General features: G+C 38.2%; 1 protein-coding gene across 2 annotated transcripts in view; it reads right to left on the bottom strand.

Moving 5' to 3' along the window:
- The window catches only part of UST (uronyl 2-sulfotransferase), a 169,525-nt gene that overhangs the window by 66,547 nt on the left and 78,526 nt on the right, over positions 1-24,452 (bottom strand). For both annotated transcript variants that reach the window (XM_042016511.1, XM_042016512.1), the window contains exons 4-5: positions 19,955-20,034; positions 6,024-6,177 (exon numbers count right to left, since the gene is read on the bottom strand). In XM_042016511.1, coding sequence (XP_041872445.1) covers positions 6,024-6,177; positions 19,955-20,034 — 234 coding nt within the window. The remainder of the gene's footprint in view (positions 1-6,023; positions 6,178-19,954; positions 20,035-24,452) is intronic.

Below are 24,452 nucleotides of genomic sequence, written 5' to 3'. Positions count from 1 at the left end.
ATTTTTCTTGCTCTTGTATAAATGCATAATGCTGCAATGTTTGGAATGCAAACTCCACAGGGGAATATTAAAAAAATACTGGTTTGTAAATTAAAGTCACTGAAAAGTAAATGTCAGCCATGAAAATATTTCCTTTAATATTATGTTTTATAAGTTGTTTAATCAGTCCCTTCTCCAGCTGAGGTCTAAATTACCATTAACTTTGTGGTTCAATAAATTATTAATACAAAATGGGAGAATCTAAGGGGAAAAATGGTGTTTTAGAGCACACACAATAGATGAAGAGCTGCAAAAATGGGCCAGAAATTTTGCTGTGAAGAGGTAATGCAGTAAAAGGGAACAGCTGGAGACTATTAAAAGCACTCATTAGAGGGAAGAAGCAGTAAACTGTTCTAATTGGGTCAGCTGACAGGTGGCTGTACTTCAGCAGTGCCCTCCCAGCAGCCCTGTCCCAGCCACAGGGATTGGGGCTACTGTGTGATCCCCAAACCAGATCTACAGCTGCAAAGCTACACTGCAGCACATCAGTGACCAAATCAAACTGCCCCAGCAGCAGTTTGTAACACAGGCACTAAAATGACTACTGTGTGTCTGGGGGTATGTCAGGGAAAACACAGAGTGCATAAAATGTTTAGCCTCGTAACTACAGCTAGGAACGCAGTAAGTGAAAAATGTTCTTTTTAATTTATATATTCCAATCCCTAGCATCTCGTATGCACTGCACAGACAAAGGCAAATAATTTTAACCTCTGCATGCCTCAGATTTCCAGTCTAAACAAAGTTAACAAAGTTATCAGAGCCTCCCCAAAATTTCCCACACTCAATCAACAGACACTTGTAGCCCTTCAACAGGAAAATCAGAGTCATGAACCCTCTATGGCCTCACTGCACCAATCTGAGGGCAGGCAACTCTCTCCCTGCTTTTTTTTTTTTTTTACAGAGATATACACGAGAGTGACAGTCAGAAGATGAAGGCATGGGCTCCCTACCATGGTCTCTCCTGGAGGCCACGTCTCTGGCAACTGAAAAGCTTCAAGAAACTTATCTAAAGTCATGCAGGAGAAAGCTCAGCGATGACAACTGATAGCAACTACTGATGACAATTCATAATATAATTACCCACGGTATTATGCAGATAAACACAGGAAATAAGATAGCCAGCTGCTGTCCAAAAACCAGTGCAATTGGTAAAACAGTATTTTTTCTTGTAGATAGAAATTTGAGGATATAAATAATAAAACTGGTTAAATATATTTAGTGAATATTCTTATATTAATGAAAACCATGGAAGTCACAAAAAGAAATTCTCAAGATTCAGGAATAAAAAAAATTGTTCTGTGGAGTTTACCCATTCAGCTTTCTCTATAATTTTGTTTGAAATTTATGAAATAACCTAAACAACATTAGTTTAAATATTTAGCCATAAAAGGTAACATTGCAAAAGGAACGTTTTTTTTTCCCTATTATAAGAAATTTGGTGTGCAAGTTCCCTGACAGTGCTTGAATTTTACTTCCCTCCTTTGCAGTAATCCTAATACACTTTTAATAATTACTTTAACGTTTCATTTAAAAGACAAAAGGACAGATGCTCCTTTATGGGATCCCTTGCATGAGTAATCTTTAACATAAATGAGGCTGAATATTGTTAGAATATTTTTAATTTTTACTAAAAAAAGCTTATTTATTTTCAGAGATGAAGTTGATAAGACTATGCAGAGCCACACAGAGATGCCGTGCAAACTTAATTGATAATTATAAGGAAAATCTGAAACATTCTATAGGAAGGTGACAAGTTATTATCTTACTGAATGATTTTTTAAATTCAAAGTGTCTGATTTCTAATATATTAGCTCAGAGATCTTTTACTGGAGTGAGCTAGGAGCCATGATATTCATGAGCCTAACAGAGATCAGAATCCCACGTAACCAGATTTCCTGTAATTCAGGCAACAACATGCTGCTTCACACACTCATTCAGCCTTAGTGGTCTTAGATCAAAGTTTTACCAAGTATTAAGAAAAGATGAAAACCCTATACATGCCTTTTTTTATATTTGATGTCTCACGCTGAAGTTGTAATAAATACTAGATAATGACAAACAAGCCTTCTGGAAGGAACAATTTTAATATAAACCTTTAAAATATTAATGGTAGTCCCTCTTCATCAGGGGTGCTTCCTACCTTCTGCACTTCCACAAGCCCTGAACTAAATCGCATCTCATGCGTATTTTTCTTTTGCTTGGTACCTGCAGCACTCACAGCTGCACTGAAAAGGGTTTCCTTGCTTTACTGAAGGGCATTTACTCTAAGAACTCTAGTTCAACCTGAAACACATTCACTACAATGAATGTAATTTAACTTCTGTGAATTTATCTCATCTTACAGGACCATAATGTAGGACTGACAGTCACATCAGTGTGCTTGAGACTCAACTCAAGGTGCTCGCCATTAATTACCTCTCTGCCATACCCCACAATACCATGCTGCCACTATTTATTTTGGAGAAGCTTGGAAGTGATTTCTTCAGGTGACTAACAGTAGCTCGCTCCAGCAGAGAAAATGCCAGGTCAGGGCAAGGAGCTGGTGGATCTGGGTAAAAAGTCTCACACTGCAGCAGGTGCCTCTACCACATCCGACTCATGAATAAAAGGCTTGTTTTCTATCCCGACTTTCAGTTGAATTTTGGTAAACACAGACATTTACCAAAACGTTTAGAACAATTTATTTGACTCCTGAATGAATGGCTGCATTTCCTGGAACAGAGTCAAAGCCTGAAGCTGTATTCTGAGAAAATTTCAAATGATCAGTGAACGGTGGAAATTTCTGTCTCCATTTCTGACCTTTGCAATGTCAGCAGTTCAGATTTTCAATGTTAAAAAACCAGCATACAAGGTACTACCAGACTTCAAGATAGTTTGGGCTTTTTCAACTCCCTTTTTTTCTTAAGGATCAGAACTGAGGGGAGGGAAATCCTTCCATCAAGGGCATCACAACCTGGTGTTCATCAGACACAAAACCTGATCTTTAAATGCTTTTCCTCCCTTAAGAGCCTGCTTTCTAGAGCAGCTGAGCTCCCACACCTTCACACTGCAGTTTGAGGGAATATGGATGTTGCCCTCAGCTTTTCAAGGGCAAAGGCTAGTACTGGCAGCTGTTGATGAAGATGCCAGGATAGCCTGGAAATGTTCCCAGTTGCTCACACAACCTTCCAAGAGATAGGACGCCAAGAACGTCATGGTTGATAAAAGCACAATCAGTTTCTAAGGCTCAGTTTCCAAAGATACACACCTTTTGCCTGCAAACCCGTCTCTTCTGGTAAAACAGAGAAGTTATATTTACAGTTTCTCCAGTCCATTTTTTGGTAAGCCTATAACTGCTGTCAACACAAGGCTTCTCAAATACTCCAGCAATGAGCTCAGTGTCATGGATCAATCCATGGATCAATCAGCAGTTATGTATTTTCCTAGCTGTTCATCTGAGGCATGATGGAAGAAGAAAAGTAAAAGCTCATATCCTCCCCCTGCCTTCATGTATCTGCTCATGGTCAGGCACACCTCACTCCAAACAACTTATGTTTGATATTGTGATCAATGTTGAAACTATTTAATATGCTAAATCTAAGATTATACTTAAATAGGCCCCCATAAAAAAGAGTAATATTTCATGGTGAGTTTTGCATTTAGAAAAATATTAGGAAGAACTGCAAAAGTTATGAGACCTGCAATTAGGCCAGCCATCAGTCCTGTGCTAAAGTGGCATACTGGCTCAGGCTCAGAGGTAAAATCAGCTGCTTACTTTCCTCACAGCTAGATCAGACAATCCATTTTGCAGATTTCTGAAGCTATGATTCCAAAATCTCTAATACCTGAATTTTAAGAAATATGCAAGCAGATTTTCTTGAACCGCTGAGGAAAAGATTAAAATGCGGGCATGCAATATATGATGTGGTTGGATGGCTCAAGCATTACAAATGCTGAACATTCAGAATGCATGGCTTTCATGAAAATTAATTTCACTGGCAAGAGCTCTATATGTTACTGTCACTCTCTCTGAGGAGTGCAAGTGACTGCCAAAGTCTGCCAAGGAGGGATGGAAAACAGGTTCCAGAAACACTTCCAGGATTCTAACACTGACTTACCAACAGAGAAAATCAAAATGAAAATGCAAAAATAGTTTTTATTAAGGATGCTAATGGTGCCTCAGATCATCAAACTGCCTTTTGAACAAAATGATAACTGACCTCAGTCAGACACTTTTTATTTCTTTTTCATTATAGCTTTTGTACTGATCTGTGTAGGCATCGATATCTGCATATGCATATAAATAATTACCTTCTTGAAGAACATACCAATGCCAGTGAAAATGCAAGGTAATTTCTATTAGTTTTTAAACCAACACACCATTAATTCGATCTATTTGTTTCAGTTCTGCTTGAAGTACAATTTCACTGGCTATACATATCATAAGGTGCACAGTCAGTACTGAAATAGTACCAGGTTTTACAGAGTCAGTCGTAAGAGGTGCCAATCACTGCATTTCAAATGAGAAGGCGCTCAAAATAAAGTACAGACTCTACCACTCACTTTTAGCATTTCCAAAAAAGAAAATGTAGCCGGGTTAAAAAATAAAGTTGTAGTAAAAACCCCCACCCCTCATTAATTTCCTCAACCCTCTTGTCCCATTCAGAGATGATGAAGCAGAAATCCATGCACACACTACATGCAAAGTCTTCTAACTCTGCACACCAGGAGGTCAAGACCCACTCAGCTAACATAGGGACCTCTTTGGGGTCTCTATCCATATAGCAAGTAAGATACCTTTCGCAGTTCATATCTGTATAGCAGATGACATTAAATTTAAGGCTATTAGACAGTTACACTGATACCTCCCCCTTCAATTACTCATAATTTATAAGCTTGTCTGTTCACAGGGCTCTGCATGACAAACAACAGAAGTAAAGACAAAAGAAATCATAACAGTCCTGTAACACGTAAAAAAACCCAGCCCTCCTTGGTTTCATCTAACTTCAGCTAGGGCTGAAAGATGTTGTGTGGCAGCTGTTCAGAGCTGTGTTCTCTATGGCTCATCACATATCTTGTACTCTACTGCCTCTTCAAAACATCACAAAAACACCCTCTCTTTCTCCTCCAAAAGCCACAGACATCTCCTGTTTTGACATTGTCTGGCCTGCAACATCTCATAGCAGACCATCAAGCTGTCCTGTCACTGCTGTTTCACTGACCCCTCTGCAGGTTCAAGTATGGCTGAAGGCTGAGTCCAATCAAACTAGATCTCCATCAGAGAGAGGGCAAGAAGCAATTCCCCCATTTTGCTTTTTTTGAGAGGTGTCAGTGTACATGCAAAGAGATCAATATAAAACAAACCAATCACCTCCCTAGTTTCCGTGTTTCTTATTTAGCATTCATTGAACACCCACTGCCACAGGACCTTGGTATGCAACAAAAGCTGGCAGGTGTTCAGTAGTCGTACAAATTTAAAACTTATTATGAATAGCTTATTCAGCATTATTTCCATAATCTTAACCCAAAAAAGACAAAAGACGACAAAACCAAAGCAAGAACTGAGATTAGAGCCCTGGTATTAAGAACATTACAAACAACTTAGAGACTTGAGCTCACTGAATTGCTCTGTTTCTCAATTTTCCTCTGAGGCTGCACAGTTACAGACATAGTCTGAACCTAAAAATCTGTGTGAATATTCACAGTGATAAATATAGGCAGAATTATTATATTACTATACAGTGCAAATCCAACTCAGTGGAAGGACCATAATTCAACGGTGGCAATCTGGAACTTGCTGTCAGCTTATTCAAGATCAAACTGAATTCATTGGCAACACTCCACACAGTAAAGCTGAGCAAACTAAGGACCAGGCAAGAATGACAGAGGAAAAACACAAGATGGAAGATGCATTTGTCTCCCACGATTCAAGCATCCAGTTTGAATAACAGCTTTACATAACAATGAGGGGAAATTGGTAATTGAAACCTTTAATTTGAACATACCAGGTATCTTTCCTCCTGCCTCATGCTGGGGGTACGGATCATGTGATTCTGTTCTCCTCTCCAGTCTCCAAAACGTCGAAAAAAATAATTGGATAGGAATCGGTTGACAGGATCTCTAATAATATTGATGTAGACCGGCTGGTCTCCTCCAAACCTGGTGGGAAGAAAAATAGGTGAATCTCATCACAAGGTTCCACACAGACACGTATCTATTATCTCTCATCTGAATGCTTTCAAATTACTTCCTACAGAAATTCAAAGCTTTTACAAGGTAAGGAGTGAAACTGAGAATCTTACAACTAGTTTCTAAACCTTTGTAAATGCATGTAAGATCTCTTTAGGGTGAACAGTAAATATGGAATCACATTAAGCTATATGCATACTACAAACATTTTGGTCAAAAACCTTTTTTTATACTGTATCAACAGTTTTGCTTCTTGAGTTCTCTCCTTGCTCATTTCAGATGAAGAACCTTCTGCAGATGAATCAAAGAATGATCACTTCTGCTTCTCAACACACTTTCCATCTGGGCAGTCATGTCAGAGCAAGCACCACCCAACAGTAACTGTTGTAAGGCAGCCCTGGATCACCTCTGCCTGCACAGTAAGTGTAGTAATGTGCAAAGGATTTTCAGCTTACTTTGAAAGCTTTTTTCCAAAAGCTTCCTCTGGATGAACTGACAGATATGCATGGTATTTCCAACTTTCTATTTGCTGGAACTTATGCAGATCCTTGTCCCCTCACCCCCAGCCTGCACCACTGGCTGGATTTGAGGTTATTTCATGGTTATGCAATACCTTATCCCTGTACTGCACTTCATGATTTTTTTTTTTTTTTAAAGTCAATACGAAAACTCTTGCTTCAAGAAAGAAATTAAGTACCAATCTCAAGTACATGCAAGTTCAAGGAAAAGGAAAGGGTAAAACCAGCTGTGACCAGGCTTGCACATAAGCAAAATATGGCATAGGTACCTGCAACTTAAGAGATGAGAAGATAAACCAGAGCAACTTCATCACCTTTACTTTACCCTCTTGTACGTCTCCTCCCGGTGCTTAATGACAGTTCAATAGGTGAGATAACAAAAGATGAAAGGAGGAAAAAAGAAGCTTGGGTAGGTTTCTGATTACACTGTATTTTCAGAATGTTAAAATATTGACCGCATATTTTAGATCAACACACAGCATCAGGAGAGCAAGCCTAACTGGAAGAAAAAACAGGAAGCTGCTTACACTGTTCCACGGTCAAAATGAAAAAACTGGCCTTCATGGAACAGACTTATGGACTACAAATTCTGTGAGACAAAGAATAAAATAAAACCTTCCTGGATTGAGAAGTTTGTAGGATAAATTCAACTTGGAATTTTCCTTATCTAAGAACATGGATTATGCTTCTCCCTTCTGTTTCCCCAATTGAGGTGAAAAATTCTCACTTAAGCACTAGCTTATGCTTTATTTTTGGGAGCTTGAGGACATAGCCATATTAAAGTATTTAAATGCTATTCTGATGATTTTCTGAGTCACAATTTATATAATTTCTTCTAAAATGTAAAATACTAGATTAAGAGAGAGAAAACTGAAGACACTCCTTAAATTAAAAAACTCTTCTCAGTTTCTCCTCATTTTTTGAGTCAATGAATAATTGAATTTGTATAATAAAAGACCAGGGCTCCTCCTAAATATTACAGAGGCAGCAAAATTGTTTAAAATTATGGATTCTAGTAAAAGATGAGAAAAATCTCAGAGAGTTTAAACCTGATTTTCATTCTGCATGATTCCCCAGACCCCTAAATACAGTCTGCAAAGGCTTGTCTCATGATTAACTATGTGTATCAGTAATTTCATTGACCTCAGTGTTGCAGGATCACTGCCATAATTTGAAAATGCACAGACAGCATAAAATTTTAAAACAATCGAATTAAAAAGGCAGATGCTCCTTGCTTCCTGATTAGTGCACAACCCAGTTCGGACATGGACGTGCAAGTGAAATATCCTGAATTTAGTATCCTGAATTCTTCTCTAAGCTTATCTTCGCTGCTTTTTATCTTTATACAGAAATAAAACCTACATTAAAAAAAAAAGGCATTTCTGCAAATACCACAGGACAGTGTGGGCATAATGCTTTGACAGTATTTACTCAAACAGAAAGCTTTGAGTGGATGCCTTAGCCTGGTAGTTTTGAAGTAAACTTTTCAAGTGAAATTACTGGAAAGAATAGATTGCATCTAAATTACTGAATACATTATCTTCCTGCTGCTTGATGCAGATAGCAATAATCGAAAGACAGAAGGGAGTGGAGGAGAGCAAAGAAAAGGGGAAGCAATAGAGACAGTAAGAAGGGATGACAGCAGCAAGTTGCCTTAAGACAAAGACAAAAAGATCACAAGATTCATAGAAGCAAGAGAGCAGGGACGTCCTGCTCCGGGTTTTGTAGAGGATGTTAAACCTAAATGCTCATCAGAAGAGTGAAAAATCCAAACCAGACAGGTATTAGCTGCCTTGATAGAAAATTTCAATACATATTCTCTTTTCTGAAGTGAAAGGAGGGGTGAGATTGCATAACTGACTCATCAAAGTCCCAGAGCCCATCCTTTTGCTGGTAAGGTCATGCCTCTGAACACAAGAACAGTAAATTCAGGACCAAAAGCCTGGAGAAAGGAGGCTCACATAAGCTCATTCATCCCAAGAGGACAGCTGAGATGGGAGGTCACTCTTTCACAAATGCTACAGAGGAACTTCCCTTTCCGAAACAGAGAACTGTGTGTGCTTCCCACCTCCCCAAACACAGGACAGCTCGAATTTCTGATTTTCTGCACTATGTAACCAGTTGCTATACACCCAGCTGTGGGTTGCTCTACCAGGGAACAAGCAAGGAATTATTAGAAAAATCGAGTCTGTTCTGGTCCTTATTCAAATGTGCATTTTTTTTTTAAAACATGGTTTATAATACTTTAGATTTCAACCATTTGTTTCTATGGACTCTACTCAGAGTCTTTTATGGAAGCTAAGCAGCACTCACATAGCATAAAAAATCCTAACAGTTAAAAAAAAAAAATCAATTACCTTAAGCTATTTGGAGAAGAAAAGGGCAAATCAATGCTCCATTTGTTCAAGTATGTTCTGCATATTTTTAGATACCTATCAATCACAACATATTAAATGCTCTCCCGGGTGAAACTTTTCAGATTAACAACACCCACATGAAAGTGCTCTTGCAAAAAAATAGGTATGTGCCCTCATTATACATCACATCACCTTATTTGCACTCAAACACCTATTGTGAAGGATTCAAAATGGGACACATATTTTCTAGGCTTGAGCACCAGGCTTGCCTTCTCTGAGTGGGATCATGATTGGATCCCACATGATGAAGTTGCACAAATATTCTCATGCCCAGCAGCCCATCAGTGCAACTGGGAAGAGTGGGTCAGGACACCACCACACCAATGGATACAGCCATTCTCACAACGCTCTTCCTGTACTTAATGTCTCCTGATTTATTTTATATATACTAGTAAATCCCATTAGTTTTAACTGATCTGTTGTTGAAGGTATATTTTTGGAGTCCTCATAAAAAAAATTATTTGCAGGCTTCAAGCAATGATACTTAGCTTCATTAATAATATATTCCCCGATGTCTTTTTTAATAAAAGCAAAATAAAGCCTCAGAAGTATGTGAGCTTGCCCCTTCACACTTCTGATTAATTCCAATTTTATTATTTACATGAGCAAAATCTTTATTTAAAACCATTTACAAACCACTTGCAAGTTAGGGGAAAAAAATCAAAGTGATTTGCTGGGCTTTAAAAAATGGAGGCTCTCTTAGCTCCTATTATTTTTCATCTCACTTCAGGAGGCTGCTGCCTTTGCATTTAATACAAAACTCTACAAACAAGGAGAAGATGGTTTCTTCATCCTTGCAGGCAAAGCAGGAAAAATCAAGGAAAAGATGACTCCCAACCTGTTCTCTGTAAGAGCTTTGTCTGCCTCTTACTCTTTTAACATACACTGTTTCTCCTTAAACAAAAAGGGTGCTTGCTAGAAATTCAGTATAATGGAAGCAAACAAGAACCAACAGCCACCTAACATCAATAGGGACAGGCATATTGTGTCCTTCTTATAAAGGAAGCACAATTTCCTTTTACAGTGCCGTACAACTGAGAATCACACACTTAGAGTACAACTGCCCAGCAATCTTTACTCATCAACTATGTCAGAGGTCAATTACCTGCCCTGCGGCATAGCTTCATGGGGAGGTCATGTAAAAGCTCTAACATAGAACTTACACCTTTTTAGGACTTAAATAAGATGCAGTTACTTCAACATTTATCTTCTGAAAAAGGTATTTTGAAATGAAGTTTTCATAACATCTTGCATTAGCATGAACTTGTGGCAAAGCAATCCTCTGCACATAAGGCACCGGGGACTTCTGGGATGCTCCAATGATCCTCCTCAAGGATGAGCTGCAAATAGGAGTGGGCTGAGGTACTGCCCGCCTGGGACTACATGGTATTGCCAGCCTCTCTAATCAAGGAGTTTGTTTATCTTCTAACTTTTGTCTGTAGTGCCTCTCTTGTAGCCTTCATCCTTATGTTGTGGTCATGTTTTCAACCTTTTCTTTAGAATCAGGAGTGTTGATACAGGGCATTTCTCTACTGATACACCTATGTCACCTATACTGTTATTTCAGTCATAATAGTACCGGCATAGCTGAATTGGACTATACAGAGCTATATAGCTATACAGGACTATACAGAACAAGGACTATATAGAGCAGACTTCAGTTAAAAACTTTGGCTTCATGAAGCCTTTTTCCTTTCTTGCAGAGTACTAGCTAGACTGCCTCTCCACAGCAAGCTGAACTAAATGTTATGCCAGTCTGCTTTTTTGTTATTGCTCTCTAGTTTATCCCAGACACAAAACAAGCAATACAGCAAGGTGATGTAATTATTATCCCCGGAAGCATTCAAAAACATGTAGATGCATCACTCAGGAACATGGTTTAGTGGTGGACTTGGCAGTGTAGGTTAACAGTTGGACTTGATGACCTTAGAAGTCTTTTCCAACCTTAATGGATCTATATTCTATGAAATAAGTATTTTCATTTCAAAACTGCATCTATGCCTGGCCTGGCCTTCAATAGGAGGTGTGTGCAGGGATACAACATGCCCAGTGGTACAAGGCTAACAGTAAAATAGTGCACACTTGCAACACCCCTCATCAATCACCCTTTCTGGACCTGGTATTTCAATAGTAGAAATTTCAGCTTCTGAAGTGATGTGTCTGGGTCACGTCATTGTAAAATTACAACAGAGTCCTCTAGGAACTGTTTAGTAAGCTGGCTCAGACCAGTGAATGGCTAAAAGATAACACTGTAAAGCCTTGTATTTCTCTATTTCACTATCCTGTAAATCTACCAGAATATTTTAGGCTGTATTTTGTCAGTCATTCATACATGCTAAACAATGCGGTCTTTTTTTTTTACCCTATACTTTTCATTCTCCTGAGGATATCACAGTAGTTTAATATATAAATTCACAATGAACAGCACCAACATGGGTAAGTATCCTGCGTGGGTCCCAAACAAGGGAAATACTAATTATGCTTTCATTTATGTAATGCAAAGTTATAGCTGGAAACAAGTAAGAGAGTAAACACTAACTCTCCACAAAAGACTATCAGCAGCTAAACTCTGCATTAATTAAAATCACCTAATTCCAGATACCCTGTATTTAAGACTTTCTTCCAAAGGTCTGGCCCAGGATCTCTCTGGACCTCTGATTAATGTTGCACTGTAATTCAGAGATGCAAATGTTGCACATTATATAGGAGAACAGAAAAACTAATCAAAAAGTATTACAATAAATTTCCTGCAAATAGTAGAATAGCTGATGCAGCTCTTTGGAAAGTATTAAATCAACAAACACGACAGATAGAAGAGATGTATTTTCAAAATTGAATGGGACCACAGATTTGGCTGAGATCGTTACATTTGCATAAAATCTTGGGACTTGACTTCTTAGGAAAGTTATTATGCAAAGGATGCTGCAATGCACTCAGCACTGCATATTCCGCTTCCTGTACTAATATATTTATCAAGGGCAGTATGGGTGACTCCAGCTGTCCTGTGGAAATGGCTGTTCCAGAGAGCAACTCAATGTTAGGAGTGTCCATATGGAAACTGACATACAGTAAACTGTGTATAACAAAAGAATAACTCATTGTGACTTGGCAGTATATATCATGTATACAATCTATAGAATTTAAAAATCAACATAAGTGAAACTTATAACATGGCTGCCCTGTCACAGATGTGAAATTGTCCCATCAAAGAGGGATTGTGGACATCACTCTGCTTGAGGCTCTGAATCTACACAGTTTAACATGACAATATGTGATTCAGAAGATAGGAGAAAACGGTTAATATTTTCAGAAAACAAAGCTGCAAAAGGAGAGAATAATGAAGGAAGTGGTTTGCTGGTGAAGAGCCACTTTAGCCATCAGGCAAGAAAGACATCAGATATTTTGCACCGTAGTATGGCAAATGAAACCCAAAGCATCTAGAACCTGAAGCAGAGCATATTCACAGGGAAGGAGTAGTTCTGGCAAGGACATGCATACTTCCACATACTATCAGAAGCATGGGAGACCTTACAGGCCAGAATAATCCTAGTTTCCCTTTTTCTGAGAAGCAGGACAAGAGAAGAGCAAAGACCTGACATAGCACTCATGTGACCATTCACCAAGTCCGTTTTCAGCAAAACATGAACAAAGTGCAATGCAGCATCACAAGAATGATGAAAAAAATAAAAAGCCTTCAGCTTGAAAAGAGAATGAGAAGGAAAAAATACAGAGAAGGCTGAGAGTTGACTGCACGACTGTGCAAGAAATTACACATGAAAGTCTACACGGGAAAAATTTGATGAGTCTTTACATAGCAAACAAATGCACTGTGAGATCCAAGGAAAAGGAGTCAATTGGACTTCTCAGAAAAATTAGGAGGAAAAATAACTCATAATTTACTATCTGAGAGAACAATTCACTATTGAAAGAACTTATCAAGTGCAGCAGATTCTCCACTACTGGTGATTTAGAATCAAGACTTCCATTTCCTTCCTGAAAGATGAAAGTTTTAGGTTTAAACCTATTTATCAAGGGCAAAAAAGACTCAAAATGACTGGGAACTGTCACCATCCATCTTTTTGCCTGAAGGCAGGATCAGCTATTCAAATGCCACTACCAGCTTCAAAATCCTGAAGTATAATCTATTCTGTTGCTTTGCTGTCCTTGTTTAAACCTCTTCCTAAATATCTGATCTAGAACTCGATACAATTCAAGTCCACCGCTTGTGTTATCGTTACTGATTAAGAACAGCACAGTTCCTTTATCTCTGCAGAACCTTTTAAATAAAAAGGTCAGAATTGTTATGACAGTCCCCTCTTTCCCTGTCTTCTCTATTTGTTTTTATTTTCCTGTGATTTTAGGTAAATTTTTAAAATCTCTGATCATTCTTCTTGTTTTCTTTTGGACTCCTCTGGACTAATCGTCATCCTTTTTAAATTAATTTACTCCCAAACTGGTAATCTGCAGTGTGAATGTGAGCATGGAAGCTAAACAACAGTAAAAACAGGATAATTCAGGAGTTATGTCTAATCCCACCTTCAGTAACTAGATTTCAAGCAACAATCTCTATTCTGAGACTATCATGTTACCAGCTGAATGAAAGATAAAAAGTCCATTATGCAAAGAACACAGGAAAACTAGGGAAATAAATTCTAAATTAAATAATCCTAAAATGTGTGGAAAAACTCACCATAAAGCAATGCTTTAAAAAAAAAAAACACCAAAAAACAAAACAACAAAATACCCTGCTTAGATCATACAAAGGTCAAACTGCACATTAGATTTGTGCTTAGCCTTCCATCAAGTCACAGTTAAAAATCATCATTACACACTCACATAATTTAAAAAATGTAGTATAAAAAAGGAAAAAAAAGATGTAGGAGGGATTACAGCACCATGTGGCCATTCATGAAATGTGTACTTTACAAGGCAGACCTCACATGATGGTAGAAAGTGTTTCATGATGTGTTAGCAAAAAGTACAGATTATAACGAACACACATAAAGACACAGTGTTAAGGCCATGCACATGAGTTTAGATGACAGTTCCCTACTTTTAAGAGCTTACCCAGAGGGTAACTTTTTTTCCTTTGGTTACTAGACTTTTAATGACATTTTCCTAAGTGTGCGTGTTTTGGGTGGTGTTTTTTTTTTTTTTTTCTTTTTTTTGTTTTGTTTTTTTAAGGAGAAAAAAATCCCACAACATAAAACTACTTCAGTAGATAATCTTAGGCTGCAATCATTGTTTCAAGATGCTGATTCAAGGAGGCATTCAAAGAGCCCAACCCCTCCCACAGCTGAGCTGTATAGAGTCAGTGCAAGCTGACTCAACTACTGCTCTTTGTACAAAGTATACCTGAGTTTGCATTCAAAGGGTCATGGACATTCAGCATCTTATTATGCCAGCTCCACACATCTGCTCAGCACACTCTTTTCAAGTGCTAGTGAAGCATGGTTGACATATAATAGGCAGGTTCTGTAAAACATGAACATGCTGTGTGTCCTTACTTGCTCCAGAGAAAAGAAGAAACAATAATTCTCAAATTACTAAAAAATCTGAGTGTTGCGACAAAAATCTCATGACTCTGTCTTAAGACAATGAAAATGGCATCACAGAATCCCTCTAGTTTTACAGACCTCCAGTCAGTCTATAAAAAAAAAAGTGAAATTCTATTTCCAAATCAATGGACCAAAGATCTACATACGTAGGTTAAGTCATTGCAAAGCAAGATGTTTATTGGCCAAAAAAAAATTGTAAATGTGTCATCCAAACCTTCCAAATGATCAACAAGCTAACATGCAAACATTCCAAACACAAGCTGCCAGCACAGAGTGTGCTTCAGCTTTCAAGCACGCAGCTTATTCACATGACAAAGTTAATTCACCAAGATTTACCTCCTTTTTGTTTGTTAGCTATAGATACATTTTGCAAGAACAAGAGAATGGTGTAACATCAAAGTGCTGTGTTAAAATGTAATTTTTGGAGCTGCTTCTGCATGAGAAAAAACACAGAACCAATGACTAACAAAAAAATCCCAGCAACATTCAAAAATCAAGTTTAGTTTTGGGCTTATCCAGACTGAATTTCTCCTTGTCCATTGCTGCCTTCATACAACATGTGACTTATTGCTACCCAGTCAGAATTCAGGTCAGAGTTGAAGGAAAATGGCCAAACTGACCAGCACTGCTGCATGTGACACTGTCTGCTGCTACAGCAACTCACTTTATGAATTTTTATTAGTTAGTGTTGGCCATTGTATCTGTGCAAAAAAGTAATAAAAACAAAATTTCAGTAATGCTGATACAGACTGTCTATGAAAAAAGGCTTTTTTCAAGAAAAACAAGAACTTTACACATGAACTCTGCTAATGAAAACCAGAAAACTGGAAATATTTCTTATGTTGATTCTAGGGACTAAAGGCAAGCTCCTTCCCAGGCAGAAGACCCAACAGATCTTTCCTCCCCACAACCTGTCTCCACACACCTCTCACACTGAGCAAGAAGGACACAACAGAGCTGGGGCTGGCATCCAAGCAGGGCACAGGGAGGTGACTGCTGGCTGTGGCCCAGCAGAAAGTCCCCCAGCTCTGTTTTGCATGGCTTTCCTTTCAGCAGATGTACCTGCAGCAGTGTGGTTGTCTCAGTCTTCTACTGACCTTCTCAACGTGGTTTGAAAGTGGCCAACATGCTCAGAAATTATTTAGGAACTGGGGAGGGGATGGAAAGACAGGCAGAACACCTGGAACTGCTGCATGGCTCTCATTTCTTTAGAAACTTACGCCAAAAGTGAAGTGTTGTCCCCTCCCCTCAAGCACATGCACATATATGCCAAATACACACCCTAGATATTAAACTGCAGCTGAAAGGAAGAAGGCAGCAGCCTGACAGTGCAGAAAGGATGACTCCTGACACAGCAGTGCTGAATGATAATTCATCCCGGCTCTGAACAAATAAGATACACTGAACTGAATTATAAGGGCTAATTAAACTGTAAAATTAAATAGTCAGTGCTTTATCTCTGCATCTCCTTAGCACATCATAGGAAATTTTAAAGGGGCTAATTCTTCAGTGGCCTATAGCTACTGCAGAAAGTAAAGAATTCACAGCTCCAGTGAGACATGAAAAAGCCTGTTTCACTTTCTGGGTGGTCATTTTAATGCTTCTCCCTCCTCTGACTTCACCCTGACCTGATCAGCCAGCTTTTAAACAAGAAAAACTCCCCAGTCACTGACAGAGGCATGTCATTAGGTTTTACACACTCGCCTGCAACACTCACTTACCCCAACACAGGGTATGTGTGTTGATATGACCAATGACCAAGCTTCCTGCTCTGCCTTAACTGGGGTCTGTAAGTGCACGCTCGGAAGGTAAGAGTTTGATGTTGGAGAGAGACATGCTGCCTTCCCGTGACCAAAACAGGAGTTGTGCAATTCGCCACATCCCTGACTCATCCTTACCCAAAACCATGACCTTGCCACCCACCTCTGCATTCCTGCAAATGTTCTTCCCGCTTCTCTGAAATCTGTGACACTTGGAGCACACACCAAGTGTCTTGAGTCACTGCCCAATGACTGTTACAGTTCATTCAGCAGAAGATTACTGAGAAATCAAGTGGGGCTTTTCCACAAACTTGAAGCTTCTTCCTGCTTCATTTTTTCTCAGACTAAATAGATGACAACAGGCATTTATGATAAAGCACAGTGAGCAAATTGCAGCTATTCTGAAATAGCCTTTTATCTCTCTGCAGGTTATTCTGCTTCTTCACCACTGTACTGCCTGGAACTGCCAGCAACATCTGGAGTCTCAGCAAATATATCAACATATAAATCTTTACCTGCTTAGAGACATTATTTAATATTTATTCCTGATTAACACTTTGGATGTTTTTCCCAGCAACCTCAGCATATAAACTTCAAATCAGAAAAAGACAATAAAAACCCCAAAACCACAAAAAACCAGCACCACCTTCTAACAAAAGAAACAGTCTCAAAATGGACTGGATGGAGTAGTCGCCCTCCAGAAGCAAGGGGTCATCTCCTACAGCTAGCCCTAACTGCACTGGATAGACTGGGAACAGAAGCTGCAAAACACTTTGAATAAAAGCTTTTTCTATGACAAGGGTGATGTAGAAATTCACCAACATGAAAGAAGAACAAGAAAGTTTTCTTTATCTTCTGTTTGAAGCTGGAATTAATTTGAGTTATGTGTGTGAAAATTCACATAAGATTTGCTTTCACGTGTCCTTTTAAGATTTATCTTTTTGTCTGCTTCTTTGCACTACTTCAGATTGAGAAAAAATAGTACTGAATCAAAAAGATGAAGATGCAGGACAGTAATAGAGGATTAATTTATTCAGCTGAACCAACAGGCAATCTTAAAAAACGTTAAAAAATGAGGGGAAAACGGCCTTGGCAAGCATTCAGGTCAGGATGAGATTTTCAAGGTTTTAGAACATTGTTCAGCGAAACTAATGCTGCTTCAGAAACATGCATGTACTCAAACTCACCACTGAGGGCTTAGCTCACTTCCACTGAAGATTTATTCTGGAAAGAAGATATAACCTTTTTTTGTTTTCACTTGGAAACAATCATAAGTAAATGCTGTGATACTTTTCTGAATAATCAGAGAGCTTTAAGTGCTGGCAGGTTTATAAGCAGATACAGGACACAAAGGCAGAAAATTCAACTGATTTGTCATTGCTGCTACTCACATCAATAGCAATGTGATGTGATGTTAAGAAATGTTAACTTTGGACCCCCATTCTTTTAGTCTGAGGAGTTTTGCATGACATTTATGTTGAGCTGGCAGAAAAGCTGGGGCAAACTGGAAGAACAGTATTACATTGACAATCTGAGTCCAGCTAACTACTGGAGATAGGAAGGATTCTATAAATGAATAGTTTAAAGAAATCAAGCAAAACTGGAACACTTTCACAATACTGTCATATTTATAATGTGTATTTAAATCACATCCTGACATTTCTGTAAATGCAATACTTGACAATCCATTTCCTAATGAAATCAGTTTTAAAAAAAAATCACCCTAGAATTAAATAACCGAGAAAATATAAAACATGCTACTTCACTGTTAGGTATAATACTGCTAATAAGTTTTGAAACTAGGGACTAAAACTTCCAAAACCACTTAATTTATCAGAAAACACTAAGAAATGCTATACCACTAGTAAGCAATGTTAATGCAATTCAATGCTGTCTCATTTAGAAGACTCATCGCCTTTTCACTCCTCTACATCTACTAGTTAAATCAAGCATACTCTCAATAAAACAAAAGATGTGTTTTTCAGGTTTGCAAGGAAGAGCCAAAACAGAAGCTACAAATAATTTTATACATCTTATGTAACGGTTTTGTATTTTCACAAATTGGTATTGTAAGAAAAAGGCAAATACATTGTAGATACATCATGTATACACTACAGAAGAAACAGGAAACTTATGTGGCAAGGATGGTATAGAAAATGGGATCTATAGGGAAGAGCAAGAGGTTAAGACTGTTGATCTTTTTCTCGCATACCTGATGTTGAATACTATCTCTGAAAAATCAGTCTAATCAGAAAACATCCCTTTGACCCTCAGCTGTGGATACTAGTTTGATCTTGCAAGTTTAGAAGAGAAAAGAGAACGTTTACCAAAGGTGTAAAGTCCTAATGATTTTTATTCTTTAAAGGTAATATGTTAGAAATGAAACTCTGATGGAATCAGAAGAGAAAACACAGAAGATCAAAATTTTCTTTAACTCTTCTTGTTTCCATGTAAAAAAATCATGCCTATAGTTAAGTTCTATATCAAGTGAACTTCCAGTTGCTCAAAATATTTTATTTTCTGAGAAAACAAAGCTAAGAACGCCCCTCCCCCAATTTTATCATTTCTTACTACACTGTCGACCGACGCCTGAAGCCATGTACTCACGTTACCATGTAAACAAAATGCTGAATATTTAGGCAAGCTCTTGCAAAGATCTGCAGTACATTCGTAATTCTACAGAATTTTTAAAAATCTAAATGCAAGGAATACAATTTGGTGGCACAGATAGCATGGCTCCTGAATATCTTTTCCAGATTAAATTCACAGCCTGGGCAATAACCATCTACAATCAGCTTTAACCTCTGTATCCTGGCTAAATGCTAACTGGAATCACTCATTCAAGTCCTTCCAAAAATTCCTTAGAAGTTTCATCCAAATTCAATTTTCTTCACATTCTGTGCTATAAAAGTCTCTAGAGTCTTACTGCATACTTTTAAATATCTGCCAGAAGAAACTGCATTCCCATGATACAGAACATAATCTGTTTGCATGGTTTAAAAATACTTCCATAGCCTGTGGAACGGGGACTATTTTGTCAGAACAAAATTAAATTGCTTGAATTGGTGAAGAGTCATTCCAGGCACAAAATTAATGAACTCAGCTCAGTTTTCAATCTCCTATTAGTATGTGGCTATAGAGAGATGAAACTTTAACAGAAGTGTTCTGCCACTTTTAAAACACAAGTGTACAGTTTAAAGGCCTAAGTTAGCATCTCTTTCATGTTGACTGGAAACACTGTAAATCACAAGCATCTAAGGAGGCAAAAGCATATAATAGCATCCTGGCTTTTCACAAACATACTGTACATAATCATGCTATATAAAGATGAGTATGCAGTAAAAACTGCAACAACTTCTGAATGTGAATTCTAGTGCCAGAAGGAAGAAAAAAAACTGCATTGTATGGTTTATGAGTAAAAGAGGGAAAATGTTTTATGTATTACAATTAATAGAAATCAAAGAAAAATATTTTTGACCAAAAAAATGCCTTACCTTGAAAAGTTGAGGAAATGAACATGTCTAGTGAATAAATAGGGCTGCTCAGCAGTGCTTATGTTTTTAATCAATTCCATCTAAAAAGAATTAACAAATCAAATTTTCCACATTACATCAATGCACAATTTGAGACAAACATAAAACTTTCAAACAACATATAATGATATAATTTTCAAGTCTGATAGAATTACTCAGGACCTCCTTCCCCACTATCCCTCCCAAACACTGTCATTCAAGATAGCATGATGAATACTTTATGTCTAGGCAAGAAAGGTTGAGCTGCAGACACCATTCTGCTACCATGGAGCTTATGTACTTCCAAAATACTTCCAGAACTGGGTATCAGTTTAAGCAAAGGCATAAACTAAAGGAAAAATTGAAACTCTTTCTAAATCTGCAAGAGCTTTCCAAATAGCAGCTGCCCTCTGAAGACACTAGGTCTATTCACCCCAATGCCAAAAACATAAAATGCCTGAAACTGTAACAGAAAGTGGGAGCTGAGCCAATGGCCATTTTCATGTAACAATAAATGCTCCCAACACAGCCAAGACACCCTGATTTGCTTGTTTAAATATAAAAATCAGGACTTGCCATTCCTTTTCCTATTACAACAAATAAGGAGTAAAAACTAAATGGGAACTTTTAGAAAGATGATACTAAATTCTAGTTCAGGCCCATTCACATAATGTTAATTTTTTAAAAATTAAATTAATAATTTGGATTTTCAGATCATTAAAATGGAATAAGGTAAACAACAAAATGGAAATTATCATCTATTTTGTGTAAGCTGAGCTGTAGCTATGACTTACAAGAAACTGGAAGTGTCTAGTGAAGCATCATGCTAGAGAATCAATGTTTCAGTTAATTTTGCTTACTTCTTATTAATTTCCTAAGATTTATTTTCCAATTTTCTGTTCTGTTTTCAAATGCAGGCTGTGTTATGGACACTGAACACAAATGCACTTGAAATGACAGGTTTATAGATTTTACAAACAGGGTAGTAGAAAGCAATTCACACACTGGGAAAAATAAGAGGTAAATCTGTGAACCACATGTTCTGGTTTGAATCATATTAATTTATGTACCAAATTTAAACACCATTAAGGAGACATTAATTAAACAAATGTATTTCTTAAAACTTGAATGCTAGAGTTGACAAAGATAAAATAAGCAAAAACATGGAATCCAGCCTGTTGTGTGGTCAAAATAAAGTGACTGCCATGTGTAGAGTTATTAGCAGCAAAAAGAGCATGGTAAAAAATTCTGCCCATGCCATAGCAAATGCCAAACCACATTTAAGAGACAGCAATTGCCAAATCTTCTCCCCTTCTATTGTCCAGTTTCAATATACTGATATTTTGCCATGGTTTTTATAATGTGTGTCACATCTTACTGCTTCTTATCCATCTTTCATTCTCCACTTTTCCCCAGAGCACATACCCTGCCTTCTTCTTTCAGCCAACACAAGCAATAGCCATTGAACTTCTAGGACTGAATAACAAAGTGCACACACTTAACGTATTTTCTTTACTTTCCCTCTGTCTTCAACGGTATTATACACGTACATGTATGATGACCACTGAAGCAAACAGTTCAGCTTGTCCATCTTCTCAGGATGGACTTTTTCCTGTCAAACTAGTTTCAGTACATTGAAGCATATTAGGTACAGACCTTATACATCACGACATATTAGGTCTGAGAAAGTATAGCAAGGTATATTATCTCTGAAAAAGGCTGTAAACCCAAAGAAAAGGAATGTAAGACGAGATCACCAAAAGAAAGACAGTATAAAGGGAAAAGAGAAACAAGAGAATATGGAGAGATGATGTGCAATTAAAAAATAATTTAAAAAAAGAAATTAAAAAAAAAGAAGTCAGGAAGGGAATAGCTTTCTGTCTTTAGTTAGTCTTATATGGAATCTGGACTGTTTGATTCAAGCACAAAGAGGTGTTTGCACAGCTTCTTCAGTAAAATATAAATGCATTGAGCAAGAAATTTATAAACCTGAAGAGCAAAGCTTGTCCAGATCAGAATCAGAAAGCCCAGGAAGCTTTGCAATACTTAGAACAAATAAATTGAGTACTGTTTGTTCACGCACTGAAGAGACAAAGGCTTTCCTAGCAAACCCAACATGTAAACACTTCTTTAGAACTGGTAACTCCTTATATTCATTCACCTTGCAGAATCAAACAATAGGAGACCCTGGAGCCTATGTATCAGGTGTCTAAATTGGATTTGCTGTTGTTGTTGTTGTTTTTGTTTGTTTTTCTTTTTTTTTTTGCTGAGACAAGTTACAGGAGAAGCAAAATTCTCAGACCAGTATGAAGCTTTGTGTCATATTTTGCATTTTACTGGTGTTGCTCTATCTGCATGAAGTAAGGAAGGAAGATGGCAGAAGGAAGTTACTGATCTGGTACAGAAACTCTATTCATACCCCCATGGTCATCACTGTAATTCCATCTTGGAATAAATGAGAAAAACCTTACTAGAGTATAAATATGGAGATATAAAGATACTATACCCATACAAAGTAATCACACTAAATCTAAAACCACAGTAGAATACTGCTAGATAAACTTAGCTGGGGGTATATGTGAGTGTTACAAAGCACCACATGAGCTTCCCTTGGGGCCCAGCTGTCCTCAGGGCTTGCAGCAATTCGCGCTCAGGAGGCAGATTCACATCACAGCACTGCCACGTTTCTCACTCCATTTCACCTGATGTCAGTCTCACATGAACCTGCTGCTGGACAAGCACAGGCACTTCATCCTCAGGAGGAAAGGGGGGATGGAAAGATGCACACAGAGAGCATCTGGCTCCTGGCTTTTTTTTTTCATCTCTTGCTACCAAACTCAATCTCTTGAGCTATGATAACAGCTTGCCCCAAAGCAGAAACAGAATTTTGTTTTGACTTAGAGTACCTTCATATTTAGACACTTAATGATCAACTGAACTTGTAAGCAGATGTGGATAAAGCTACAATGTGCATAAGAACAAACAAGCAAAATCCATTCTTTTAAAAACCCTGCCAAAAGGGTAAGTAAGGCTCAACTGAAACAACACACAGATGTCAGGAGGGAAAAATAAATAACTGTAATGGCTCATGGCCACATGCAAATTGTGGCCATATTTCCCATGGGCCTCTCACATCATCCTGTCCTGAACTGATTTCAGTCTAACAATCCAAATGTATTGCTCAGAAAGACATCCTTCCTCCTTCTAAGATGACGTTAAAGGAAAAAAAAACCAAAAAAAAGAAAAATCTTCCAGTGTCCCCCAGAAAAGTAAGTTTGGTTGGCTGGTTTTGATTGTTAGATCTTGTTTGTTTGTATGTTTGTTTCTGTAAGATTAAACTAGAAAGAAAGAAAATAAGATGTAGAGGACCCACAGAGAGGAACGGTGAGCAGAGGATGAGGGCTGAAGAAAACAAGTACTTTTGGATGGAATGGGTGATGGAGGAGAATGACATACAAGTACAGATTATCATGTCATCCTAAGTTTGAAAAGAAATAAAGAGGTACAAGCAGCAGAAGATAAATAACCCTGGCAAACTCTGTTAGGGAAGAGATGAATCAGAACACATCCATGGCTGGAGGGAGAAGCTGTAGAAATACCTGGAGAAGTCCGAAAGGAGCATGTACCTGCTAGGATTAGGGCCCATAAAGAGCCATTTCTCTCTCTCACTGCTGCCCAGAGCTCTCCTGCAGGAGCCAGGCAGCTCAGTGAAAAACTGCCAAAAAATACACTAATTTGCTCTTGAAATGAACTAAATTGCACCATGGAGTTAATGCTGCTAAAGAAGGATCCAGAGAGACGGAAATGGCAAAACATGAAGAGTGTGTGTGGAAGCGAACCACAGCAGTGGGTGCACTGCGCTCCCGAAGGAAAGAGGAGCATCACACTGCATGGCTGGAGTCTGCGGAGATGCTAAGCCACAGCAAGCAGTTGCCAAGACCTCTGTGGTGTGATCAACACATTTGCTCATTCCATTCATCCCCCTCAAATGCCAATTAATTTTAATGTACAGTGTCTTTTCTAGAGTAACATCTTTCTACCACTGTGACTCCTTGCTTTATCTTTTCTTCTAGTTCTTTCTCCTTAATTCATTTTCTGCACTGATTTTTAATGGGGCCCTTTAAAGAAGACCAGATCCACAGAGGCAATCCTGTAAATCACAAGCTATTTTTGAAACAAAAAGCCCACCTGAGAAGGAACACCAAAAGGCAATTCTCCAGGATGAAAGGTTTTCCCTTAATCTACAGTCCTACACTACCACTGTAGGATCTCAGGTGGCCATATGGAAGAAATCAAACAAATTGCTCGACATATATGTATACTTGTAATGGGCTGGTGCTGCATTACAAACAACGCTCCAGCAGATGGCACCGTGAAGTGACTCCAAGAGGGCTGGATGGAGCCCTCCCTGAGAGGGGAGAAACGTGGGGGATGGATTTTCTCTAGCCACGGCATTGCTCCTGCACAAAAACTCAACTCT

The sequence above is a fragment of the Corvus kubaryi genome, unplaced genomic scaffold (genome assembly GCF_017639235.1).
Source record: "Corvus kubaryi isolate FWS band 111438036 unplaced genomic scaffold, C.kubaryi_AGA036_p1.0 split3-73, whole genome shotgun sequence".
In the NCBI taxonomy this organism is placed as follows: domain Eukaryota; kingdom Metazoa; phylum Chordata; class Aves; order Passeriformes; family Corvidae; genus Corvus; species Corvus kubaryi.
The sequence above is the reverse complement of the archived record's forward strand: the minus strand, read 5'-3'. Positions and strand labels throughout refer to the sequence as shown.